This window comes from Phocoena sinus, chromosome 15 (assembly GCF_008692025.1).
Source record: "Phocoena sinus isolate mPhoSin1 chromosome 15, mPhoSin1.pri, whole genome shotgun sequence".
In the NCBI taxonomy this organism is placed as follows: domain Eukaryota; kingdom Metazoa; phylum Chordata; class Mammalia; order Artiodactyla; family Phocoenidae; genus Phocoena; species Phocoena sinus.
Window position 1 is genome coordinate 43,475,056 of NC_045777.1, and position 22,111 is coordinate 43,497,166.

At 53.3% G+C, this 22,111-nt stretch overlaps 1 protein-coding gene across 3 annotated transcripts in view; it reads left to right on the forward strand.

Moving 5' to 3' along the window:
* The window catches only part of ACSS1 (acyl-CoA synthetase short chain family member 1), a 41,895-nt gene that overhangs the window by 746 nt on the left and 19,038 nt on the right, over positions 1-22,111 (forward strand). For all 3 annotated transcript variants that reach the window (XM_032607171.1, XM_032607168.1, XM_032607169.1), the window contains exons 2-3: positions 7,242-7,338; positions 21,435-21,634. In XM_032607171.1, the coding sequence (XP_032463062.1) occupies positions 7,242-7,338; positions 21,435-21,634 (297 nt within the window). The remainder of the gene's footprint in view (positions 1-7,241; positions 7,339-21,434; positions 21,635-22,111) is intronic.

A 22,111-nucleotide genomic window follows, 5' to 3' on the forward strand; every position in this document is an offset into this window, starting at 1 on the left:
GTGGCGGGTGGCGGGGAGGAGGAAGCCCGGCCGGCAGCGGGAGTCAGCCCGCGGGCGGGAAGGAGGCAATGGTGGGGCCTCCCAGTGCTCAGTTTCACCCTCGCCCCCAAGACCCACGGGGCTGGCTTTAGACCTCGTGCGACTGAGATCCCAGAAGCCAGCTCCACCACCAGTCAGTCCTCTGGTGTCTGCTGAGATTGGATCCACTACTGTTTTTGTCAAGATTTGGGATTGGGGTGGGGTGGGGAAGGGTGCACTGCACCCACCCCCTGCCCAGCAAGCGGAGAAGGCCCAGGAAGTGAGGGAGGGCCCAGGCAGGCTAGGCCTGGGGTGGAGCTGTCAGAGGGGCTGCCTGTCAAGGAGGAAGGGGGTAACTGGGGATAGGTGAGATCTAGGGGGTGTTTAAGGAAAGGATCTGTAGGTCTTGGTGGCCAAGGCCTGAACTGGGCAGTGGGGTCTGAATCTCCCAGGCTCCACCATTTACTGGCCCATTTTTTCTGTTCCTCTGAGCCTCAGTCTCCTCCTGTGTAGGCCGGAGGCAGTAATGCCCACCTGAGGGACTAGTTGTGAGGCCAAGGCACATAGAGTGATGGAACGGGCCTGGCACTTACTGGTGACCAATAAGTCGTAGTGATTTCAACTTGTGAAATTCAGAAGTAGTCATAGAATTATAGGTAGTATCTTGCAGTTATTTTTCAAACAAAGAAACTTAAGGGAACTTCAGACCAGATTTTTTTTATATGGTATATTGCTTTGCTGGTTTAATAAAAATGACTCAGTAGAGAAGTGTTTTCTCTAAACTTGAGTCAGCAGCAAGTGTCCTTGAACTATTGGGAAAAAACCAAACCCTTAGGTTTGCGGGGTTGGCGGAATGCACCCTGGATGGGGGAGAGCTGAGTGCAGAGGGACGGCGCAAAACGATGCAGCTCCTTTGGAAGCTGCCTTGGACTTGGGAGGCCTGAGGCTGCGGGACATTCAAGGTTGACTCTGAACATGTGCCACCTTTCAGTCTCAGATAAGACGGGGGTTGGGGGGTGGGGTGGGGGGGTGGGGGGGATGGGTAACGACAGACATAATGGGACAGGGCCTCCAGAGCCTCACTTGGTCAGGGTCAAGTTCAGGGTCAGGGTGCAGCAGCAAGCAACTCTTCTGCCCCTTTTTCTTCACTTATTTCTCCTTTATGGTTACCTTAGCCAGAAACTGAAAACTGCCTTATAGAAAAACAGCTTTTCAGCCGTATTCTCACCTCAAATGTGTATGTAACCCACTCATGTGTCAGGAATATCTCTGCTGTTCGCCAGTGTCTGCAAATCACAGAGACGATGGTATGAAAAAGGACCGGGCCAAGCCATGGCTGCCCTGGGAGCCACTAGAAAGTTGTGGGCTGGGTGGGGTGTTCTGGCATGATCTGTCTGTGTGACGATTGTGTGATGATGGCTTGTTCCAAAGGAGCATCGCTTGAAAGTCCCTTTACCCCTTCAGGAAGGTCTGTACATACAGCTCTCAAAGTGTGGTCCCTGGACCAGTAGCATCAGCACGACCTGCAAACTTTTTAGAAATACAAGTCCTCAGGTCCCATCCTAGGTGGCCAGAACCAGAAACCCAGGGGTGGGTCCTCCAGGTGCTCCTGATACATACTTGAGGCTGAGAACCACTGACCTATGTCCAACCTGCTAAAGTGGGCAGAATTGGGAATTGTTTAACAGAGACAACTCTGTTAAACAAACAAAAAGAGTCTGTGGGTGGTTCTGTACTGTTGAGTCGTTCCAGGTGTGTCTTTGGAGTCACACCTGGGTTTGAATCCTTGTTTTTCCCGACTGTTCTTTTTTTTTTTTAAAGTCTTGCCAAGTGCTTTTTTCTTAGTTAATTTTTTTATTGGAGTATAGTTGCTTTACAGTGTTGTGTTAGCTTCTGCTGTACAGCAAAGTGAGTCAGTTATACATATACATATGTCCACTCTTTTTTAGATTCTATTCCCATATAGGTCATTACAGAGTGTTAAATAGAGTTCCCTGCACTATACAGTAGCTTCTTATTAGTTATCTATTTTATATATAGTAGCATGTATAAGTCAATCCCAATCTCCCAATTTATCCCTCCTTCTCTCCCCTAACTGTTCTTTCGTGCGTCTCCTCTTCTGTAACATGAGAATAGTGGGTAACTGAATTCTGTTACAGTTCCTATTGTTGCCATTTTATTAGTCTCACGGATTCCATGGGTCAGGACTTTGGACAGGGCTGGCAGTGGCTTGCCTCTGCTCTCCGTCATCGACGTGACTCTAGTCATCTACGTGCTGCTGACTCCCAGGTCTGGGGCCTGAACTGCAGGCTGGGCTCAGCTGGAGCTGTGGCCCAAAGCACCAACAAGGGGCTTCTCACAGGGTGGTGACTAGACCCAGGGTCGTTGGTGGCCAGAGGTCCCAGAGACCAAGGCAGAGGCTGCTAGGCTTCTGACCAGCGCCGGGTGACCTGGGGACACCTGGGGCTGCTGTTACCATTGAATGAGAAAACACTTCTAAAGCACTCTGCACTGTCTTTAGAACATTCCTTTCACCCAGTCACTGGCCTTTGTTAATTATTAAGGAATCCTGGAAGGAGGCTGTGACCTTGAACCTGGTGTTCATCAGTGCTGCTAAGCCTGCTGTGCTTCCTCTGAACGGGACCATGGGGATTTCCACCTGATCAGCCTGTTCCAGGAAGCAGGCTGGGGAGGGCACACAGGTGGCTGATGTGGCTCTGAAAGCCCTTCTTGGATCCTGGGAGAGCCAGGCCATTGTTGTAGGGGTGGGTAGGTCGTGGTGTCAGAGGCCCTGGGTTGGGGAGGTAAAGCCACCCCCCCCCTGCAGTGCCACGTTCTGAAAAGGATTCTTTCCAGCTTTTGAAGTTTGGCTCTTTCCCTTGTAGGGCTCAACAGCTGTCTTTGCTCCTTGGGTATAAACACCGAGATGTCAGGCAGTTGCAAGTGCAGAACTGGAGGGTAGTGACGCATTGCTTTCAAAACACAAAACTAAACTCTCCTTTGAGTCTGAGTTTAAAAAACAAGTGTGTTTATTCTTACTTTCAAGCTCGGGTATAGAGACACTGTTGTTAACTAAGCATTGAACACAGAGATTCCTTGGACGCTTTTGAGAACGTTCCTTGCAGCAGTGGAAACCATTTCGCTGTAGCTCTCTCCTCTTCATGATGTGCCTCGAATAATTCAGATGGCAGACACACTGAGATGGCAAGAGCCTGCCTCCCGCGTTGCATGGTCCTTCCAGCAACTGAAGTAGCTCTCTCAGGTCCTTCAAGGAACTCTAAGTGGACACATGACCTCAGGTCTCAGAAGGAGCGTCCCTCAGAAAAGTCTGAATCCTCCCCAGTTGTTAGAGACGCGACTTACTTTAAATAGCAGATGCTTCTGGAAAGTTGGCAAATACAATTTTTGTGACTGATATAATACCTCAAATTGTACCAAGGAGGTTTTCTATTTAAACAAAACCTATTGTGAGTTCTTTTGTGAATATTAACTCCCTTATCTCTTCGGATTAAAATTGAATTTCTGTAAAGTGGGGAGGGGCAGGGATGCATTTAAACAACCAGCAAGAGTTTGTTGAATGAAAATGTCTGCCTTTGTGTGTACATGTTTATGATGGAAATGATGACCCTCTCATCACCTTTTCTTAAAAACAAACCCAAACCTACCACACACACCAGCTTACCTGCTTGCAGAGCTGTGACAGGCCTGGGTGCAGACCTGTCCTTAGGTGAATGAGATGATGCTTCATCTCCCATCATACCTGTGACACCAACATGAAGTGTCTGGTGGCCCCCTTGTACAGATGTGGAAATAAAGGCTCCAACTCATGTTTGGTGGTGAACGGTGCAGAAAATGCCCCAGTGCCTCGGAGCCTGCATTCTAATGAGATGGACCGCAGATCAGTAAAGGAGCAGATCCACTCTGGGGAACGTTCTCAAGGTTTTTACAGCTGCTAAGGGGAGAATTAGGAAGTGTGTTCCACCATCCCCTGCCCCCCTCCCGTGTTGAAGGAATCTTAGGGACATGGTCTCTGCCTGCAGGGACGTTCTGACCCGGATGGGGGAGGGTTTAGCGAGCTGGGAAGATGAGTGAGCGCTGAATGGTGTGGTGGGAGGGAGACATCATTGTGTGCTGGGAAACTTGGAAAAGGCTTGACATAAGAGGTCCGGTTTGAGCCAAGCCTTAAATTGCACTCTCTTCTTGCCCAACTCTTCTTGGAAATACTTGGAAAGGAAATTGCCTTGTCTCACTGCCCAGTTCTTTGGGTGGAGACTTTTTTTTAAATGGGGGATGTAAGAGTTTCCTTCCCTTCCTCCTTCCTCTTTTGTTTTCCTCTCTGCTGTTGAGGCAATAGCGGGAGCCATGCATACGTGTTAAGAGCCAACATACACATGGCATTGTAGAGCCATGTCGCCCCACACCCTGCATTGTGCTTTTCTCTGGGCGCTGTGTCATCTGAGTGTTGTCCATGGCAGTTGTGAACTGTGTTTCCCTTGGGGACACAGCCACAACATCTAACCCCATGGCAGGAAAACTCCAGTGGCATCTAATTACTACCGTGACTCCTAGAGTCTGGAACCATTACCACCACCACAGATTAGGAGAGTGAGATTTAGCGGTGCTGTTTAGAGATAAACAAGCGAGTCTGCAGTTAGCGGTTAGCGAGTGGTTGGACAGTGGCCTGGCTCTAGAGCATGGTTTTAACCATGACCCCAGGCCGCCATCCAGTGGAGGCGTGGCCAGATGTCTTACAGAGCTCACAAGAGTCTTTAATTACTCCTGTCCCCATTGGAAAAAGAAAGCCCCCCTGGAATTGGGAATATACGTACCAGGTAGACGTGAGTGCATGTGTGCGTATGTCTGCCTGTGTGAGCGTGGTCCTGGACCACAGCATCATGTCAGATCTTGGTAGAAGTGAAATGCTCAGGCCCACCCCGACCTGCTCAGTCAGAGACTTAGGGTGGGGCTTCGCTACATGCTCATAAGTCCTCTGGGGATCCTGGGGAATTTAGAAGCCCTAATTTAGACCAAAAAGAAAACTTCTTGAGGGACTAAGCCATGAAGATGAGAAGAGGTCTCTTCCCTCCCCTGGGCATGGGGCCAACCTGGTGTCATTTGGACCCCACATTGCCCTCCAGCTCAGGGACTTGGGAGGTCCATCCGTCATCCATAGCTTAGGTGCTTCCTCTGCTCTGAGCCCCGGGTCAGGCTGCAGGTGTCCAAACAGGAACAGGGCATCTGGCCCCTGCCCACAGAGGGGCAGCAAGCTGGATACATTGCAGGAAGAGTTAAGAGTCTGGGAGGCATGAGGTCCAAGGGAAGAGAAGTGCTCTATAACAGAGTGAGGACGTGTAGGCTGGGACCTGTGGGAGGGTGGGCACCAGATGAAGGGCAGGAGTGGTGAGGGTGGGACGGTGTACCCCAGGCAGGGTGAATCTGTGCAAAGGCCCCGAGGCAGGAAGGCCTTCAGCAGACTCGGCACAGCCAGTGAGGGGAGGGGACGGGATCCGCCCCTGCTGAGAGTGGTCACTACCTCAGCTGCCAGGCGAGGGTATGGCCTCATCTGCTGCTTGTTCAAGAGAAGCCAGAAATCTGTGGTTTTAGTGTGAAAACTCTTGATTTCTAAACTTTGGACCAGACTGACACACACATTGATGTTGGGTTTATTGTGTAAATCCAGGTTTTGCCACCAAGCCCCTTCTCAGTTTGCCTTCCTGCTTTCCTCTCTTCTATTTTTTTTGGCATTTTTTCTCTTCTATTTTTCTAGTCATTCAAAGAACTTTCCTGTGCAAGTAGTAATTTTGCCCATGACATCTATCTTTATTTATTAAATTTTTTGAGGTATAATTTATATACTTGTTAGGAGCCAGAAAGTTGAAATGAAACTTTTTAATTTGTAAGAGTAAATGACAGATAAAATAACCTGAGAGGGAAAAATGTGACACACACACACAGACACACACACACACAGACACACACACACACAGACACAGACACAGACACACACAGACACACAGACACACACAGACACACACACACAAGCTAAAGTTTGTAAATGTTTTCATGTGAGTTCACCCTGTTGAGGATTATGGGAATCACGTGGTCTGTTATGGGGAGGGCCTCCCATGACTTTGGTCAGAATGGTTTTCCATCAGGAAATATCTGTAGTAACTCGCAGCAGGGTGATTATCAGGTGGTAGTTGGCCTTGGATTCCGGTGGTAGTACCTCAGTGCTGCCTTCCACCTGATGCTGGCCCAGCCCTGTGAGTTAGATGCAGCAGTGGGTGCATCTCCCATTTATGTAGGAGGAGATTGATTTGGAGAAGATAGTAACTGCCCCAAAAAGAAAGAAAAATGTATGTACCTGGACATGAGGGTGACCCTGAAGACCAGGTGAGCAATGGCTGCTGCCCCCAGAGCTGTTTGTGGTATTTATTCCTCTGCTGATGGGGAAGTGCGTAATGAAAACAGGCCACGAGGGCCGGCTGGAAGGGACTCTGGCACAAACCGGCCAGAGCCAAGCTCACCCTGAAGTCCAGCCAGTGGTGGTGAATAGGAGGTTAGCAATGAACATGATCCTACTAATCTTCAGGTTGACGGTAAACCAGCACAACTGACCTGTTTTTGCGGGCAGTCATGTGACCTGAGCTTGGGTAATGGAGGGGAAGGGAGCAGAGCCTCCTGGAAAACTAGAAAGGCATTTTGCCATCATTGCATCACTTCTTGGAGCAGGGTGCTGGCTGGACACCTGAGAAGGGATGTGGGCCCTTGTCCTGGATCGCACCTCCACCACATGAGAGCCCACCCCACACACGCGCACTGATTTGGGGCGCCCTGTTTGCATCGAGTCTTCTTTCCCACAGCCCAGCCTGCGGCACTCAGCCCTGGCCGTGCACGTTAGAACCGCCAGGGAGCCTTGAAAACCACGGGGCCAGTTGGGTCAGGGTCCCCTGGGTGGGGGCCGGGGTTGGGACTCCTGGTGTGAAGCACCTGCTTCAGAGCATTCCCAGGGGTCACCTGTACCTGCGAGGTCATCTTTGTGTAGTGACCACCTCGTTTCTGCGGGCTCTATCACCGTTCTCCTTGCAAGGAAGTAGAAACCCGCCTCTGATGAGGGAAGGGTCCACCCCAGTGAGAGCAGCGCAAACCACTGCAAACCTGACCCTCCCCTTTCCGACTCCAGTGGCACCAAGTGTAATGTCCATGAACCTGTTTTTGTGCAGTCAACTGCTTGGATCAGCATGTTCGGAAGTCCCCGGAGAGCGTCGCTTTGATCTGGGAGCAGGATGAGCCCGGAACTGAAGTGAGGATCACCTACAGGTACCATGTGTCCCCTGAGGGAGGGCCCCTCTGTCGTGCTGGACGTCAGCACCAAGCGCTGCTGCCGGGCTGTGACAGGAGGAGCCCCGGCCTCCTTGCCTACCTGGGCAATACTTGTTGTTTTTAGATTCCCCTGGAAGGAGCTGGGTCCTCAGAAACAAATATGACCAACGTTCAAGGCACAGGGCAGACTCTTGGTGCGGTCCCGTGTGACTGTGACCTGTTCTGGGCGGGGGGTTATATGAGTATCAGGGGCCATGTTTCCTCTTGGGAAATGTTCTCTGGTCTCAGGAAGAGTAAACATGAACATGGACTGAATAAAGTACACGCTGGGGTAACTAAAATCAGCCCCTCTTAGTGTGCTTACAACTGTGGCTCAACAAATAAAATGGTCTTTAAAAAGGAGCTAAAATAAAACAAACAAAAAGGGGCTCCACCTGATATGTGTATCTGTGACTCCTTAAATAAATTCTTCACGTATTGTGTACGCCAAGCCTGTGTGTTGGGGGGTTTGAGCGGACCCGGCGTCTGGGGGCAGGTGCTGGCCTTAAAGCCCTGCCCCCTCCCGGGACTGGCTTGCTCAGAGGTCTCTGGTCTGTCACCGCATCCCTGCGGGAAAAGCCCTTTACTCAAGCTTCAACTTACCTTTCCAGCGCTATCTCAGGAGGAGGGTTCAGAGGAGCAGGTCCTGACCGTGGGGACCCCTGGTTTCCTGCTTGTTTTTCAGACGCAGGTTTTATCACAGATCCAGGGCACCAAGCCTGGGGAAGCTGTGTTCAGCTGAACTTCTGGATGGAGCAAAGTGACATTCGTTAATCTGCTGTGGCTCCTAGTGCGTCCTGCCTTGCTTGTCCCTCCCCTGCTCCCAATACCCCTCGGCCGTCACAGTCCCTCCCAGCCTTTACTGCCAGTCACTGCACTGACCTGGGTGCCCTGGACAGACACCCTCCTGACTCCATGGGGTCCACGCATCAGCAGCACTGTGGCCTGGGACCCCCGGGCCCTGCACACTGGAGATGGGGGCACTGCTCTAATAGACAAGCCGCTCCGCTGTTCTTCACCCTTATTGGCCCAACTTGATCTCTGTGTGATTGTCCAGCAGATTAAGTCTCCATGGGTGGGGGTGGAGGAGGTCAGGGGAGTTCAGCTGTGGGCTAATTTTCTCCGGTCCTCCCGTGGACCGGGACCCGGAACTGGGGTTGGGCCGAGTCAGGCCTCTGAGAGCCGCTCGGCTGGACTGCTGAGTGTGTGTTTGTAACTGGCGGGGGGAGTCTCAGGACTGCAGCCATCTTGTTAAAACAAAGAACAACTTCATTTCCATAGCAGAGCAGCCCCGGGCAAGGTATAAACCTATAAGTACAGGCAAAGAATTTATTATTCTCTCTCTAAAAATAAACAAGCTCAGCCTGAAGAAATGGTTTTACAAACTTCATCTGGTCTTAGTGCCAGGTGACTGTTGTTATTTACTGTTAGAGGGAAAAGAGAAGTGTGTGAACGGGTTGTCTGTAATTGCAGCTAGTTTTTCTTTTCTTTTTTTTTTGCGGTACGCAGGCCTCTCCCGTTGCGGAGCACAGGCTCCGGATGCGCAGGCTCAGCGGCCATGGCTCACGGGCCCAGCCGCTCCGCGGAACGTGGGGTCTTCCCGGACCGGGGCACGAACCCGTGTCCCCTGCATCGGCAGGCGGACTCTCAACCACTGCGCCACCAGGGAAGCCCCTGCAGCTAGTTTTTGAGGGACTTGGATTCATAATTTTCCTGGTCATGTTAGGTTTTTGACATGAGATTTTCTTCCTCCTGTCTCAGAGGAGAGCTGCCTACACTTGGTGCTCGTCGTCCTGCCAGCATACAAACTGCCACTAAAATAAAGTGCATTCCTGCCAAGTGTCTCACATGGTGGCACCCAAGGTGCCCCAGGATGGTCACAGGCCTTGGCGACCTGAAGACCAAGTTCCAGACCCATGGTCTGAGCCCTTGAAGGAAACTGCGTGGGGGTGTGGTTCTCATGGGCTGGGGTGCTGGAGGTGGATTCCTGGGGACCACGCCTGTCTGGTCTGTCCTAAGCTTGGGGGACCCATCTCAGTCCTCAGGTGCACAGAGCCTCTCCCTCCTGAGTCTGCTGAATTCCTAAGAGGTGCATTTCTGAAGAATCATCAGAGAGCTTGTAACGTGAACCCTCTCCTGTCCCAAGCCCTAGTGATATGTAGGTCCACATGTGTTGCACAAGCCCTCGCACACACGCCCTAAACGTGCACTTGTCTACAACCTGCTCTTGGTGTTCAAGGATCCTCCGGAACCGCTCTCCCGGGTTGCAGGCACCGCCCTGCTCCTGTTCTGGAAGTTGGGCCATTGCCTAGGGGTGGCCTGTCTGCTGTCTTCAGGGTTCTGAGCACTGGGGTGTACATGCAGCTGCACCTCCCTAGGGTGGGGGAGGCCTGGCAGGACCAGCTTTGGGAACCCCGGGGCAGCAGTGTCCTCAGCCCGGCCCCACCCCGCCTGCAATTGTTGCTTGGCTGGCGGCAATTCCCAGGCGCACCCTGGCAGACGGGCTGAGGCCTCGGGGGCCTGCCGGCTGCGTGGCTCTGGGAGAAGGACAGCCTCGTGGGCTGGGGTTCTGTCCTTCAGGCGCGGTGCTCCCTCCCTGATGGGAGGCGAAGGGGCAGGACCTCTGCTGTCTGGGATCAGCCTGGGATGGCCTGCACGTGTCTCCCGGGGAAGAGGGCAGCCTGTGACCTGAGGCCGGAGCCAGGGCCAGAGGGCCGCCCATCCGATTTCCAGCCTTCCTCTGCCCAGAGGTGTGTTCAGAACTGACCTGAGGGAGCTGTTCTCCCCAGCGAGCCAGCAGGCCTGCAAACCTGGGCCCCCTGGCACCGCCTGAGGCCTCCGAGGCCAGGGCTGCAGAGGCCAGGCAGGCACATAATCTGGGTGGCTCCCAGAGGCTGTGCAGCCAGATAGCACTGGGAGCAGTTCTTTCCAGCCGTCCACGTGCTTATTTCGCAAGATGGTCCTTCACATTCGGTTTAAGCAGACAGATTCTAGAGGCCCTTGGCGATGGGGATGTGGACAAACACAAATCCCTGTCCTCTAGGCAGGTTGTGCAGGGGCTCAAGACCATTGCCTGCCTGGAGCCCGGGCTCTGGGCCAGGGGTTTCCAAGCTGGGGACGGGTAGAGGGCATGGAGCAGAGCAGACACTGTGGCTGGTCCTGGTGTTCTGTGCTCAGGACCTCTCAGTGGAGGGTGCCTGTGCTCGGACAGAGGAGAGAGCAGCCTGAGAGTATTCTCCAGGCTCTGAACCAGGATCTCCCGTGTGAGGCTCTCTGAACAGGGGTCCAGACATGAGTCCTTTAAAAAAAAAGTTTTTAAAAAATTTATTTTATTGAAGTGTAGTTGATTTACAATGTTGTGTTAATTTCTGCTGTACAGCAGAGTGATTCAGTTATACACATATATAATCTTTTTCATATTCTTTTCCGTTATGGTTTATCCCAGGATATTGAATATCGTTCCCTGAGCTCTACAGTAGGCCCTTGTTATTTATCTAAGATGTGACCTTTTAATTAATCTGTAGCATGTTTTAGCCCTGGCCTGGCCCTCCTCTGTGAACGCGGGTTGCCATGAGGGCAGCGCTGCTGTGGTCATGGCCAGGCTGTGCAGCTGAGCTGGGCGTCTGGGCTGCAGTGGGGAGAGCAGGCCTGGCACCCCCCATGTGCCCACATGTGAGCCGAGTGGAGTTTCCACTGTGGGTCCAGCCCTAGAGGCGATGATTTCTGTAGTTGTTCCAGCTGGGCCTTCTTATGGAGGGGCGTGCACAGTGGGGAGCCCTGCCCAGAGGCGCAGAGTGGACGGCAGGCCCCCTCCCCGCTGCCTGCCTCAGAGCCCCTCGGCCAGCGCGGAGGACGCCTCCTGCCTGGGCCAGCCGACCAGGCACTGGGCGTTACTGGTGCCTAGCGTGGGGGGCCCACTGAGAATACAGAATGGGGCCCAGCACCTGGGGCAGCCCTCTGTCTGGGGCAGCCATACCAGCACCCCTGGGTAGAGGGTGCCGCGAGCTCTGAAGCCTGGAGGCACCTCCTGAGAAGCTGGCTTGTGCCCCGGGCCCCGGGTGTCTTTACGTGGCCACTTGTTAAGGTCACGGAAGGGCCCTGTGGGCTCTGGTGGGAGGAAGCAGGAAGTTGCTGTAACGCCGCCGTTGGAGAAGACTTTGAGGAAGTGCTGGGGGGTTGGGTTTTGGGAGGCCGAGGAGGGGAGGCCCGAGCATGAAGGCCGATGACAGGGCCGGCCAGCGCACTGTGGGGTGAGGTGGCGGGGTGGGCGGAGGCCTGTGTTCCCGCCTGCTTTGTCCCCAGCTGTGTGTGACCTGGAGCAAATCTCCAGCTCTCTGACCCTGTTTTCTCCTCCACTGGGTGTTGAGCAGCACAGGGGAATGAAAGCCCAGACCTGGGTCTGGGAGGATGTGGGTCTGATTTGGCTGTAGGTCGGGGCAGGTGAAGGGAGGTCAGTAGAGGATTTCAGATTTGACGAGGGGAAGGGCACGGGTGGCCCTGCGGCTGCTGCGGCCGGGAGGGCCGGGTGGGGTTTGCAGGGAGAGGTCCTCACATCAGGAGAACAGTTTGGAGCCCGCCAAAAGGCAGCCCCCCGACCCTTGCACCTGGTGCTTCTCACCCCCAGATTAACTACAGTTTGCAGTGAGCAAACTCCGTTATTAAAATATTAGGGCAACTGAAGGGTAAGATCATTAATGGACATAGTGAGGCTGAGGGTGGGGTGCTTTGGGGTGAACCAGGGCCGGTGACCATGAGGCTCCAGGACAGGGGCCCCTGGCAGGCAGGGTAAGTGGGTTTGTCGGTGGGCTCTCCTCGGCGGAGGCACCGGAAGCTAGTGGCTGCCAGGCTTGCGTGCAGTGTCCCCTGCTGACCTCTGAGTAACTCTGATTGCAAAACTTGGTCAGGAATCCCCGTGCTGGCTCTCAGAATCCGGTAGGAGCTCTGGGTTACTTGGATGGAGCTGGTTTTAAACCAGCATTTAACTTTCCTTTAAGACTTGGCTCCAGATTTTGAAGCTGGCAAGTGCTTTGAATCTTTCTATATGTGACACTTAGTTTTCTTTCTCATTCTTTTGGGCAAGCTGAGGCTCTTGGAATTTCACATTTTACAATGGCCCTGTCTTGGGACTGCAGCAGGAATGACCTCCACAGAGAGTTGAACCTCCTTGATGGGGCCCTTTCTGGGAACCCTCTGGTGGACGTTTAGTTGGAGGACCACACATAACAGATGTCTCCCTTGGAGCTGGATGCCTGCTTTTTGTGAACTCCCTTCTGCTGTGCAGGGGATGCTGGAGGGGGCTGCATTGTGGGAGGTGGAGGGGCAGCAGCCTGCGGAGGGAAAGGGCGCTGGCCCCGTGGGGACCAGTCTTTAAGGAGGTGCTTCTGTTCCAGCTGTGTGGTTCGGCTTCTGGCAGCTGCAGACCTGGTGGTGGGAGGGGGGCCGACAGCCTTGCTGTGGCTGTGCTGGGTCCCCTCTGGGGCAGCACAGAGGCCTGCTCGGGTGCTTGTCACCCCAGGCCCCTCCCCCACCCTCCCCGCCCACTCCTTGGCCACTTCCTCTTCCGGCTGAGATGGAAAGTCAAGGCCCCTGGAAGGAGCAGCCTGGCAGGCAGCCCTGAGACCCTGCAGGGCCGCCCTGATGCTTGGCTGACATGTAGCCCCCCGTGCCCACCGTGCTGGACCCTTCTGTCTGCTGCCCAAGACCCGCTTGCAGGAGGGTTCCCTGTAACCAGCCAGGGGCTGGCTGTCCTCCAGGTCCCCGGGCCCTAACCCTGGCCCTGACCCTAAGGCTGGGGCAGTCCCCGCTGCGTGGGCCCCTGGCACTTACGATCTTCGTTTGGATTCCCGGTCATCCTGGGTTGTAAAGTGAGGGACCTGATGCCCAGCGAGCTGAGGGGGCTCTCAGGCTCACCCAGCTGGAAATGCCAGAAACAGGGTTTGGACCCAGCAGTGTCTGATCTGCGAGATGTGCTGTGGCATCTTGGAGGCGGTGAAGGTGTAAATGGCGGGCTGCCCTGTGGCGCTAACTTGGTGACAGGCCTGTAGGTCCGTGTGCAGACATCGCACCCCTTCACTGACCAGGGCTATGTGTTCCAGGACCTCCAAGACAAGGAGTCGCATGTTAACCGCGATTCCAGCTGGGGAGGAGAGGTCAGTGCCTGAGGGCTCCAGGTGGCCTCTAGGAGGGACAAGGGACGGCTGCGGAACAAGGTGGGCCTAGAGACTGTGGAGTCCTGGTGTGACGGCGGGGCCGTGAGGAGCAGAAAGCGCACGTGCTGGAGGGGCTCTGGGGACCTTGGGGCCCTGGAGGCAGGAGGGGTCACTTTGGGTACGAGAGGAGGGGCAATGGGCCAGGTTAGGGGACCTGCCTGGCCCTTCATTCTGTCTCCTGACCCACTGTGTCTGTCTTGGACCTCATCCGAACCTGGGAACAGTGGGGGTCTGGATGGGGGAGAGGCCTGGCAATTTCCCATCAACAGATCCAGTTAAACTTCCTCTGGGAAGCTGGAGCGAGGTTTCTGGGCCACTGGGAGGGTGGATTCCTTTGCTTCATCTGGGCCGACAGCCCCATTCTCCCTGCTGGTTGTCCTTGGACTGGGGCCTCAGACCGCTCTCGCTCAGGGCTACCAGCCTGCGGGAGCCTCTGGGGTTCTTCGTGTGTTGGCACTTCCTGCCTCGATGTGAGCGGGGCTCTGAGTCTGGAAAGGAAAGAACTTCTTTTCCGGAGACAAGACTCGGGCTGAAGGCCAGTGCCGAGGTCCAAGGGAAATCAGGCGTGAATCAGGGAAGAGGACAGACCTTTTCTCAAGTCTGACCTGTCACTTCTGTTCCACCAGGGCTGCGTCAAGAGTGGGAGAGAAAGACTTAGGATGAGAGGGAGCTGGACCCTGGGGCAGGTGGTTCTGAATGTGGAGCCAAACACTGAAGCGTGAAGAAAAGCACGCCCACCCCGCCCCAGTTCTCCTCCATCCTGATTAGAGGAAGGCTCGATTCAACCACAGTGAGCGGCTTTGAACACTTCTCTTGCTCATTTCAATCCAAGGAAAAATGTTACATAAATAACGATGGAGTTGGCAGATGGCAAAAATCCTCAGGTTTGGGAACCTTTGAAATAGGGTGTCCGTTATTCTGAAGCTGTGGGTTTTGAGAGCTGCCCTTGGAGCCAGGCTTGGGTTTGAATCCTGACCTGACCCTTGACCCTTTCAGCTGAATAGCCTTGAGAAGTCACTTAACTCCTTTGTGCCTCAGTTTCCTCATCTGGAAAATGGGGTCGTGATGGTAGCTCCCAGCCCACGGGCTGTTGTGAGTGCTCCACGGATGTGCCTAGGGTTCAGAGCAGCGCTGTTCCTGCTGTCACTGAAGGAACTGTGCATGTGGTGGCAGTGGGCGGGGAGGAGGAGGCTTCCCTGGGCAGTAACACGAGCGGGTTGGGGAAGGCTGAGGAGGCAGGAGCCCGTGGGCCTGCAGGTGGCCGAGGCTGGCCCGGAGAGGAGGCCCCTTGTGGTCACAGTGGGTGGCAAGCGTGGCTGGAGAAGACGGGGCAGCTGGTGGAGGTGGTGGGGTGACAAGGCAGGTGGTGGATGGGCGGGGTGCACAGGCATGGCGGTGGGCCTACCTTCCCTCCAGGCTCCCGGAACCCCAGGCCATTGCCAAGTGCCTGGAATCTGTAGCTGGCCGCAGCCCTGACTGTGGATGACGCATCCTCAGACCCACCGCCCACCCCAAATGAGGGCTTCCCATCAACAGCCACGGCAGGGCGCGTGGAGCAGGTGGGCCTTCAGGGGAGGGATTCTCGAACCGCATTCACATACACTGGTGACTCTCATTCACCCTGAGCCAGTGACACGGCTGCCTGAGATTTACACAGAAGCAAACTGGCATTTTCACTCTCCTTCCTGCTGTTAAGGAACCACTGATTTTCACCAATTTTATTTTTCTGCCATTCTGCAATAATTATAGCTACTGTTTATAGGATCCCTTTATATGTGCCTAGGACTTCATATTTGGTCTTAAGTCTGTTTGGGCTGCTATGACAAAACACCACTGACTGGGCGGAGTGGGGAGGCTTATAAATAACAGAGACTTATTTCTCACAGTTGTGGAGGCTGGAAGTCCAAGATCAAGGTGCCAGCACGGTCACCTGCTGGTCAGGCCCTCCTCCTGGGTCACAGCCAGCACCTTCCTTTTGTGTCCACACATGGTGGAAGGAAAAAGGGAGCTCTGTGGGGGTCTCACTTATAAGGGCACTAATCCCATCATGGGGCTCCACCCTCGTGCCCTAATTACCCCCCCCCAAGGCCCCATCTCCTAATACTATCATCTTATCATCTTTGGGGGTTAGGATTCTGCAGACATTCAGACCACAGGAGTCCTCGAGACCACCTTAGCAGTGGTCCTATTATTAGGCCATTCTATGGTTGAGACAGTCTAGACCCTGGGTGTATGGGGAGCTGGGTGGGAGCCCCATCTCTGATCAGATGTCGTTCACTGAGGCACTCTCCTAAGAGGGAAATTCTCTGAGTCCAGAACTTTCTGCAGAGTGTAGCAAAACCTCAAGGAGAATACATTTATTTTTTGTAATAAATTTAGAAAACATGCAGCTTTAGTGATTGCAAGCTCACTGGCTGGCCTGGTGTCAGCTGTGGCAGTTCAGCTCTTGTTTCCTGTGAATGCTGAGTGTGTCCGGGGCCTTCCTTGGCAATGGCAGCTTGGGCGTTTTTGTGTCGACATGTGGCAGCTGCTTTATAGTTCACTGCAGCTTACCTTCGCTCAAGGTCATGGTCACGTGATCAAATCATGACGTGAGAGGAATTTCATACTTGGGTTATGAGCCTGCTCAGCTGAATTTCCTGGGCTTCTGTTCTCTCGGTGGCAGTAAGTAGCAGAGTAAGCACATGTCATTATGTTAGATTAGATTTAGTGGCTACAGTAATGTCTGGGCCAGAGGAGTCTGCCAGAGGGAAGGAGCTGGTCCCGAGGCCTGGTGAGCTTCTCCCTGTGAGAAGGGGACCCTCTTGCCGTGCTCCGCTTTCCGAAAGCCAGCCCTTGCTTCTCTCACCACCTCCATCTTCCAGAAATGGCTTGCTGAAGAGAATATCAAAGTCTAGAGAAGTGTACCGAAGAAAGATGTGTCCTGTCCAGTCCTGCATCTGGACCATGAGGTTGACCCCTCCCCTCAGCACCAGGCTTGGAGGAAAGAAGTGACTGTCACAGGCCTTCCACACACACATCGACACAGTTCCCTGGGTTCCTTCCCTTATCGGCAGAAGGAAACACAGAGGGCAGGAGCTGTGTGCTGGCCTATCAGCGGGGCGGCCCTGCCCATCGCCCTCTCTGAGGGGCAGGATGTCTCCTGCCAGGGTACAGGAGGTACAGGAGGCTGGGAGGCATTTGCGGGGTGGACCTGGTGCTCATGGTTAGAGCTTGGGCTCCAGTCACCCTGCACCCGCCAGGGCTCTCGTCCTTTCTTGCTTACCTGCTCTTCCTTTCCAGTCCACAGATATCTGTTGCATACGTTCTCTGAGCTAGGCCCGGTTCCAGACGCTGGGAGGAAGGCAAAGAACAAATCCCTACCCAAGCAAAGCTCATACTCAGTGGGGCAGGTGGACACAGAAGGAGGTAGCCTCTTTTCCAGTGTTTATTTAATGAGCACAAGAGCCATTAATGGTAATGGTAGCAAGTAAGCAAGGCATGCATTCCGGATGCGTTTCTTAAATACAACAGCACCACACACACACACACACACACACACACACACACACGCACACACGCACACAAACGCACCCGGCTTATCTTACTTCCCCTGGGGCTGTCCAGCTGTGTCCTGTTTTGGATTGAGCTGGGCCAGAGGTGCCTTTCTTCTGTCTGTGTTTGGGCAGATGTCGTGTTGGTTAGTGTTGGTTACGGATTAGCATTGGATGAATGCTCCTCCCACTCGAAGCTTAGAGTTGGCTGTAGAAGGTTTCCTTCCTTCCCCCAAGGCCAGGCAGCATTTTGCTGGTGTTCAGCACCCTGAATATGAGGCCAGTCTGTGTATTTGTGCCTGTCATTTGCATGCGTCCACATGGAAGGCATGGCCCTGAGGAGTCTACTCACAGACAAACGTGATCTTATTCAGAACCTGCATGACGAATGCTATATTTCTCCCGGCACTTGAAAATAGAACTCTAACTCATTTTGTTGAGATCATTTCTCAGAAAGCTGCGTGTCACTGTCCCTTGGAAAGATCTCGCAGGCAAGGAGGAAGCCAGTGCATCCTGCAGTAACAGCCCAGAGCACCCATCACTGAGTGGCTGCATTCTCTGTTTGATACAGAAACAGCATTTCGGTTTGTGAAAGTCTGAGAAGTTATGAGTATCCAAGAACTGCTTTTGAATGATTTTTGAGTACCTCACGTAACAGGATCACTTGAATAACACTTACTTTTTCGTGATTTGAAGACCTAGGTTTGCTGACCATATATTCCAGTGGTCTAAGTCTGGAGAAGATTGCTAATGAAAAGCAAAAGCTTAAAATGAAAAATCCAAGTTTAAAAATATAATGGATGAACTGGAAAGATGAGGAGAAATTGAGATGGAATTAAATAGGGACAAATGGATAGTCTGGAAAGTCCGATTTTAAAAATTAATTTACTGACTGTGATATGGAGGACCCCTGTTCAGAGTCTTGTTCTGTGTGTAGCGATGGTCAGTGGGTTAGTGACCGCATGTTGAATTTGGGCCACCTTTGTCAGGCATTAGAAAATAAGTGTATTCTTCATTTACATGGTTAAATATAGAGTTGGAGTCAAGGGTCTGCGTTCTATATTCTGACCCGGGCAGATACCATGGGAATCCCGGGGTCCGTTTGGTAACCTGGGGGTTTCTAGAGAATGGGAGTGGCGTCATGGAGGGCTGGGCAAGAGAACCTGGGAGAGAAAAGGCTTTGCGAGGTAGCATTGGGGGTTATTCAGGAATCTGAAGGGCTATCATTGAATGACAGATTTTCTCTGGACATCTTTAAAGGGCTGAGCTGGGACCAAGGGGTGGAAGTGGAACAGCTACAAGTCTTGGCCTGATTCTAGGAAGACTGTTTAGTGCTGTGTGGGGTGATTCCCAGCAACGTGATGTTTAAGCAGAGGCTGGACCGCTGTGACCAGGAACCCCAGGGAGGCTTCAAGGATCTCTTCGACCTTGAGTTTTATGGCCTTAGCAGAGAGGATGGGAAGGGGAGTGAACTCGAGAGATTTACCCGGATCAGATTCTTTACCACAAACTTCTCTGGATGCAGCGGCAAGGGTGTGGGACCCAGCAGACTCAGTTCCAGGGCCCATGAGAAGGCCCCTCGATCCTCCAGGGAACACCTGGGCTACTTCAGCTTGGTCTCCAGACCTTCCCGGGGCTATAGGTCAGCTGCCCAGCTCTGACCGCCGGGCAACTTCTGCCCCTGAAGGGAGTCCTTTCCGCTTTGCTGCCTTTCTCCTCCTCCCCACGGCCAACCTTTCCAGAAAGCTCTCCCTGCTGCCTCAGTAATTGTACCAGAAGCTGAGATGATAAACGCCCATCACACTTTCATGTGCCTTCATTTCCCCAGTGGGAGCTGGATTGCAGGAGGACACTTTCCCTGTCGTTTCTTTGTCTGGTGCCCTACTCGCCCCCATGGTGCCTAGTATGGAATTTTTAACATCTTACAAATTCATCAAAATGAATTAGTTGATTTTAGTACTTCTAGAAAGTAATTTCAAACAAAGACGTCTGATGGTAAAGATAATCTCTACTGAATGTTTGGCCGGGTCCTGAGTGGGTGAAGCTTTTCATTAACACTCATGACAGTTAAACAAGGTGGAAGGGGCCTGCTGTTTCTCAGGTGATCCTGTGGCAGCTGAGAAAGGTGAGCTCCCATGCCCGTGCAACTCCTATAGAAAGTAACCCAGGCCTCTCTGTCTGGACGGCTCTGTGCCTTCCTCGACTTCAAAATGCTGCCTTCCGTCTGCAGAAAATGGACTGGATGTCATCACCACTGATCTCTGACGCACTTGAGCCTCCATCTCCCCAGCACCGACTCCTTAAGTCCTTAGCGCTGTTGAAAATGGCACCTGCGCTGGGCTTAAGTTATCCTTCTGTGTGACTGACCATAGCTGCCTCTTGAGTGCTGTCACAGACTATCCTAGCCTCCTCCCCGCACGCAGGAGGCGTGTTTCTGGGCCCTGGCTCCGGGGAGTTTGCTGTTGGGGGCTGTCGGGGTGCTCTTTCTTTCATCACAAGCTCAGGTGCGGGGTGGATGGGGTCAGTGAATGGTGCTTTTGTCCTCCTAAAGCCTTAAGGAGAAAGGATAGGGTCCTACCAGAGAGGCAGTGTGCCAGCCTGGGCAGGAGTCGAGGGGGAGCGCAGGCTGCACTCGTGTTACCCGAACCAAACTTGGGTCCGTCCGCTTGCCCGTGCACACAGTAAAGCCAACCTACTGACACCTGGTTGGAGTGAAGGAAAGTGCAGCGTTTACTGCAGGCACCAAGCAAGGAGTCCAGGGCCGCTGGTGCTCAAAACACCCCACTCCCCGATGGGTTTCAGGAAAGCCTCTTTAAAGGCAAGGTGAGGGAGGGGAGTCCCAGGGTATGTGATCAGCTCACCACAGTTCTCTGGTTGATGGTGACTAACAGGGCTGTTAACATAATCAATCCTCAGGCTCCAGTAGGTCCAGAGGCTACAAGTAGGTAATTTCTTCCATTTGGTGGGGGTTTTAGCATCTGTAAAACAACTCAGGAATGTGCATCAGATACTATTATCTAGGTACTTTAGAGAGGAGCTAAAGCAGAGGATATGGGGGAGGGGTCTGTCCCTGGAAGGCCCCATAAGGTCCTGCTTGGTTACACTAGTGATCTCTCGTCTGGTCTCCCCCAGGGCCTGTCACTGCCCACCCTTCATTTCCTGCTGGCCCTTGCTGGGCTGCCCCTTTCTGGGCCTCTGAGCACAGGGCAACCACAAACGCTCCTGGGTCTTGGCCAGGAAGGGTGGAGCCACGTGGGCGGGGTGGACTTACTCTGCCCTTCCATGCCAGCTTTCTGTTAAATAACAAATACAGCAAGTCATGCGCACTGAGATTATGAGCAACATTGGAGCTATGATTTTGAGTGTTTAAAATATTTCTGTTTAAATTGTTTAAAAATTATTTAAGAAACTAAGTTACAGATGTTGTATGTGCTTTAAAAGTCTACAGTGACCCTTAAATTTGTGTCCTCATACACTGTATTGAAAAGAAACCATCAATGAATTTCAAATGCAATATAATTTTTTCCTTTGGAAGAAAAAAAATATATAAAAAAAACCAAATACAATAAAACAAGAGCAGTGACAATGGGAAATGTCCCTTCCTGTGGGAAGTGGGGTTCGGTGGGACCACGTGGGAAGCAGTGCTGAACCCAGCGTCCACCTGCTTCTGCTCTCCTGCACTTTCCTCCATTTCCTGCTCTGGTTTCTGGTAGACTGTCATCCTCTCGGGGTTGTGTTGGGTCACATGCTAACCCCAAGCATATCAGCTTGTTCAGCGGGATGCTGCTCTCTGACTGGCTGGCCAAGCCTAAGCCCCTGGAGTGGAGGCAGGGGCCATGTGGGCACGGGAGGCGGGGCACAGTGTCCTGGTCCCTCACCACCCAGCCCTGCCCCGGGCTGCGGGTCTCTTTCCTTCCCAAATCACTGAGGCTTCACAGAGTTGGGGTCCCCTTCCCGGGGTCCCCTGCCCAGCAAGGCCTGTGCTGACCCAGAGAACAGGGGCCTCTCGGGGAGGACGTGTCAGAAGGCTCCGGGACCGGATGACCCAGGTCTCTGAGAAGCTCTGCTCTCAGTGGATGCAGGGGCAGGCGATTTTTCTCAGCATTGTGGCCGTGAATCTGTGTCAGGACAAGCTTACAAAGTTACAGTGTTTTCTGAAAAGAGCCTTCCATGCATCAAGTGTTGGAGTGGCTGCCCTCCCCCTGGCTGGCCGGGGCTCCAGTGCCTGCAGTTTGCAGAATTATTGCAGCCAAATGACTATGCGTTCTGGCCCTCCCCCTTCTCTGACAGCCCTCCCTTCCTTGTGCCGCAGGGAACTGCTGGAGACCACGTGCCGCCTGGCCAACACGCTCAAGAGGCATGGAGTCCACCGAGGGGACCGGGTAGCCATCTACATGTCTGTCTCCCCACTGGCTGTGGCCGCAATGCTGGCTTGCGCCAGGATTGGAGCCATCCACACTGTTGTCTTTGCTGGCTTCAGTGCGGGGTCCTTGGCTGCGAGGATCAATGATGGTGAGCACGTGGGCAGTGGGAGGGAGGGAGGAACCTGGGTCGCCTGGCCTTCAGGGACTTAGCGTGGTGACAGACATCACTGAAAGTCACACATACAGATGATGGACACTACCAAGGACAGCGCATGGCTGAATGAACATTTGCTCTATCAGCTGAGATCTGAGTGCGTTGGATTTAACCAGATGAAGGAAGGGAAGATTCCAGGTGGAGGGAGTGGCATATGTACCCACTGGAGGAGGCTGTGTGGCTGCAGTGCAGGAGGGAAGAAACGTAGGGTGAGATGAGGCTGGGGAGATATGGGGAAGATTCCACAGGTCAACAGCTAGAAGCCTTCTGTGATGAGGACTGATGGGGTGGGCCATCTCCTGAGACTTGGAGTCAGGTGTGGGCCTCGTGGTGTGTCTTTAAGGCCTTCTGTCTGCAGGTAGGTCAGAGCCTCCCAGACAGGTGTGCAGAGCAATATCGTCTCCTTCCTTT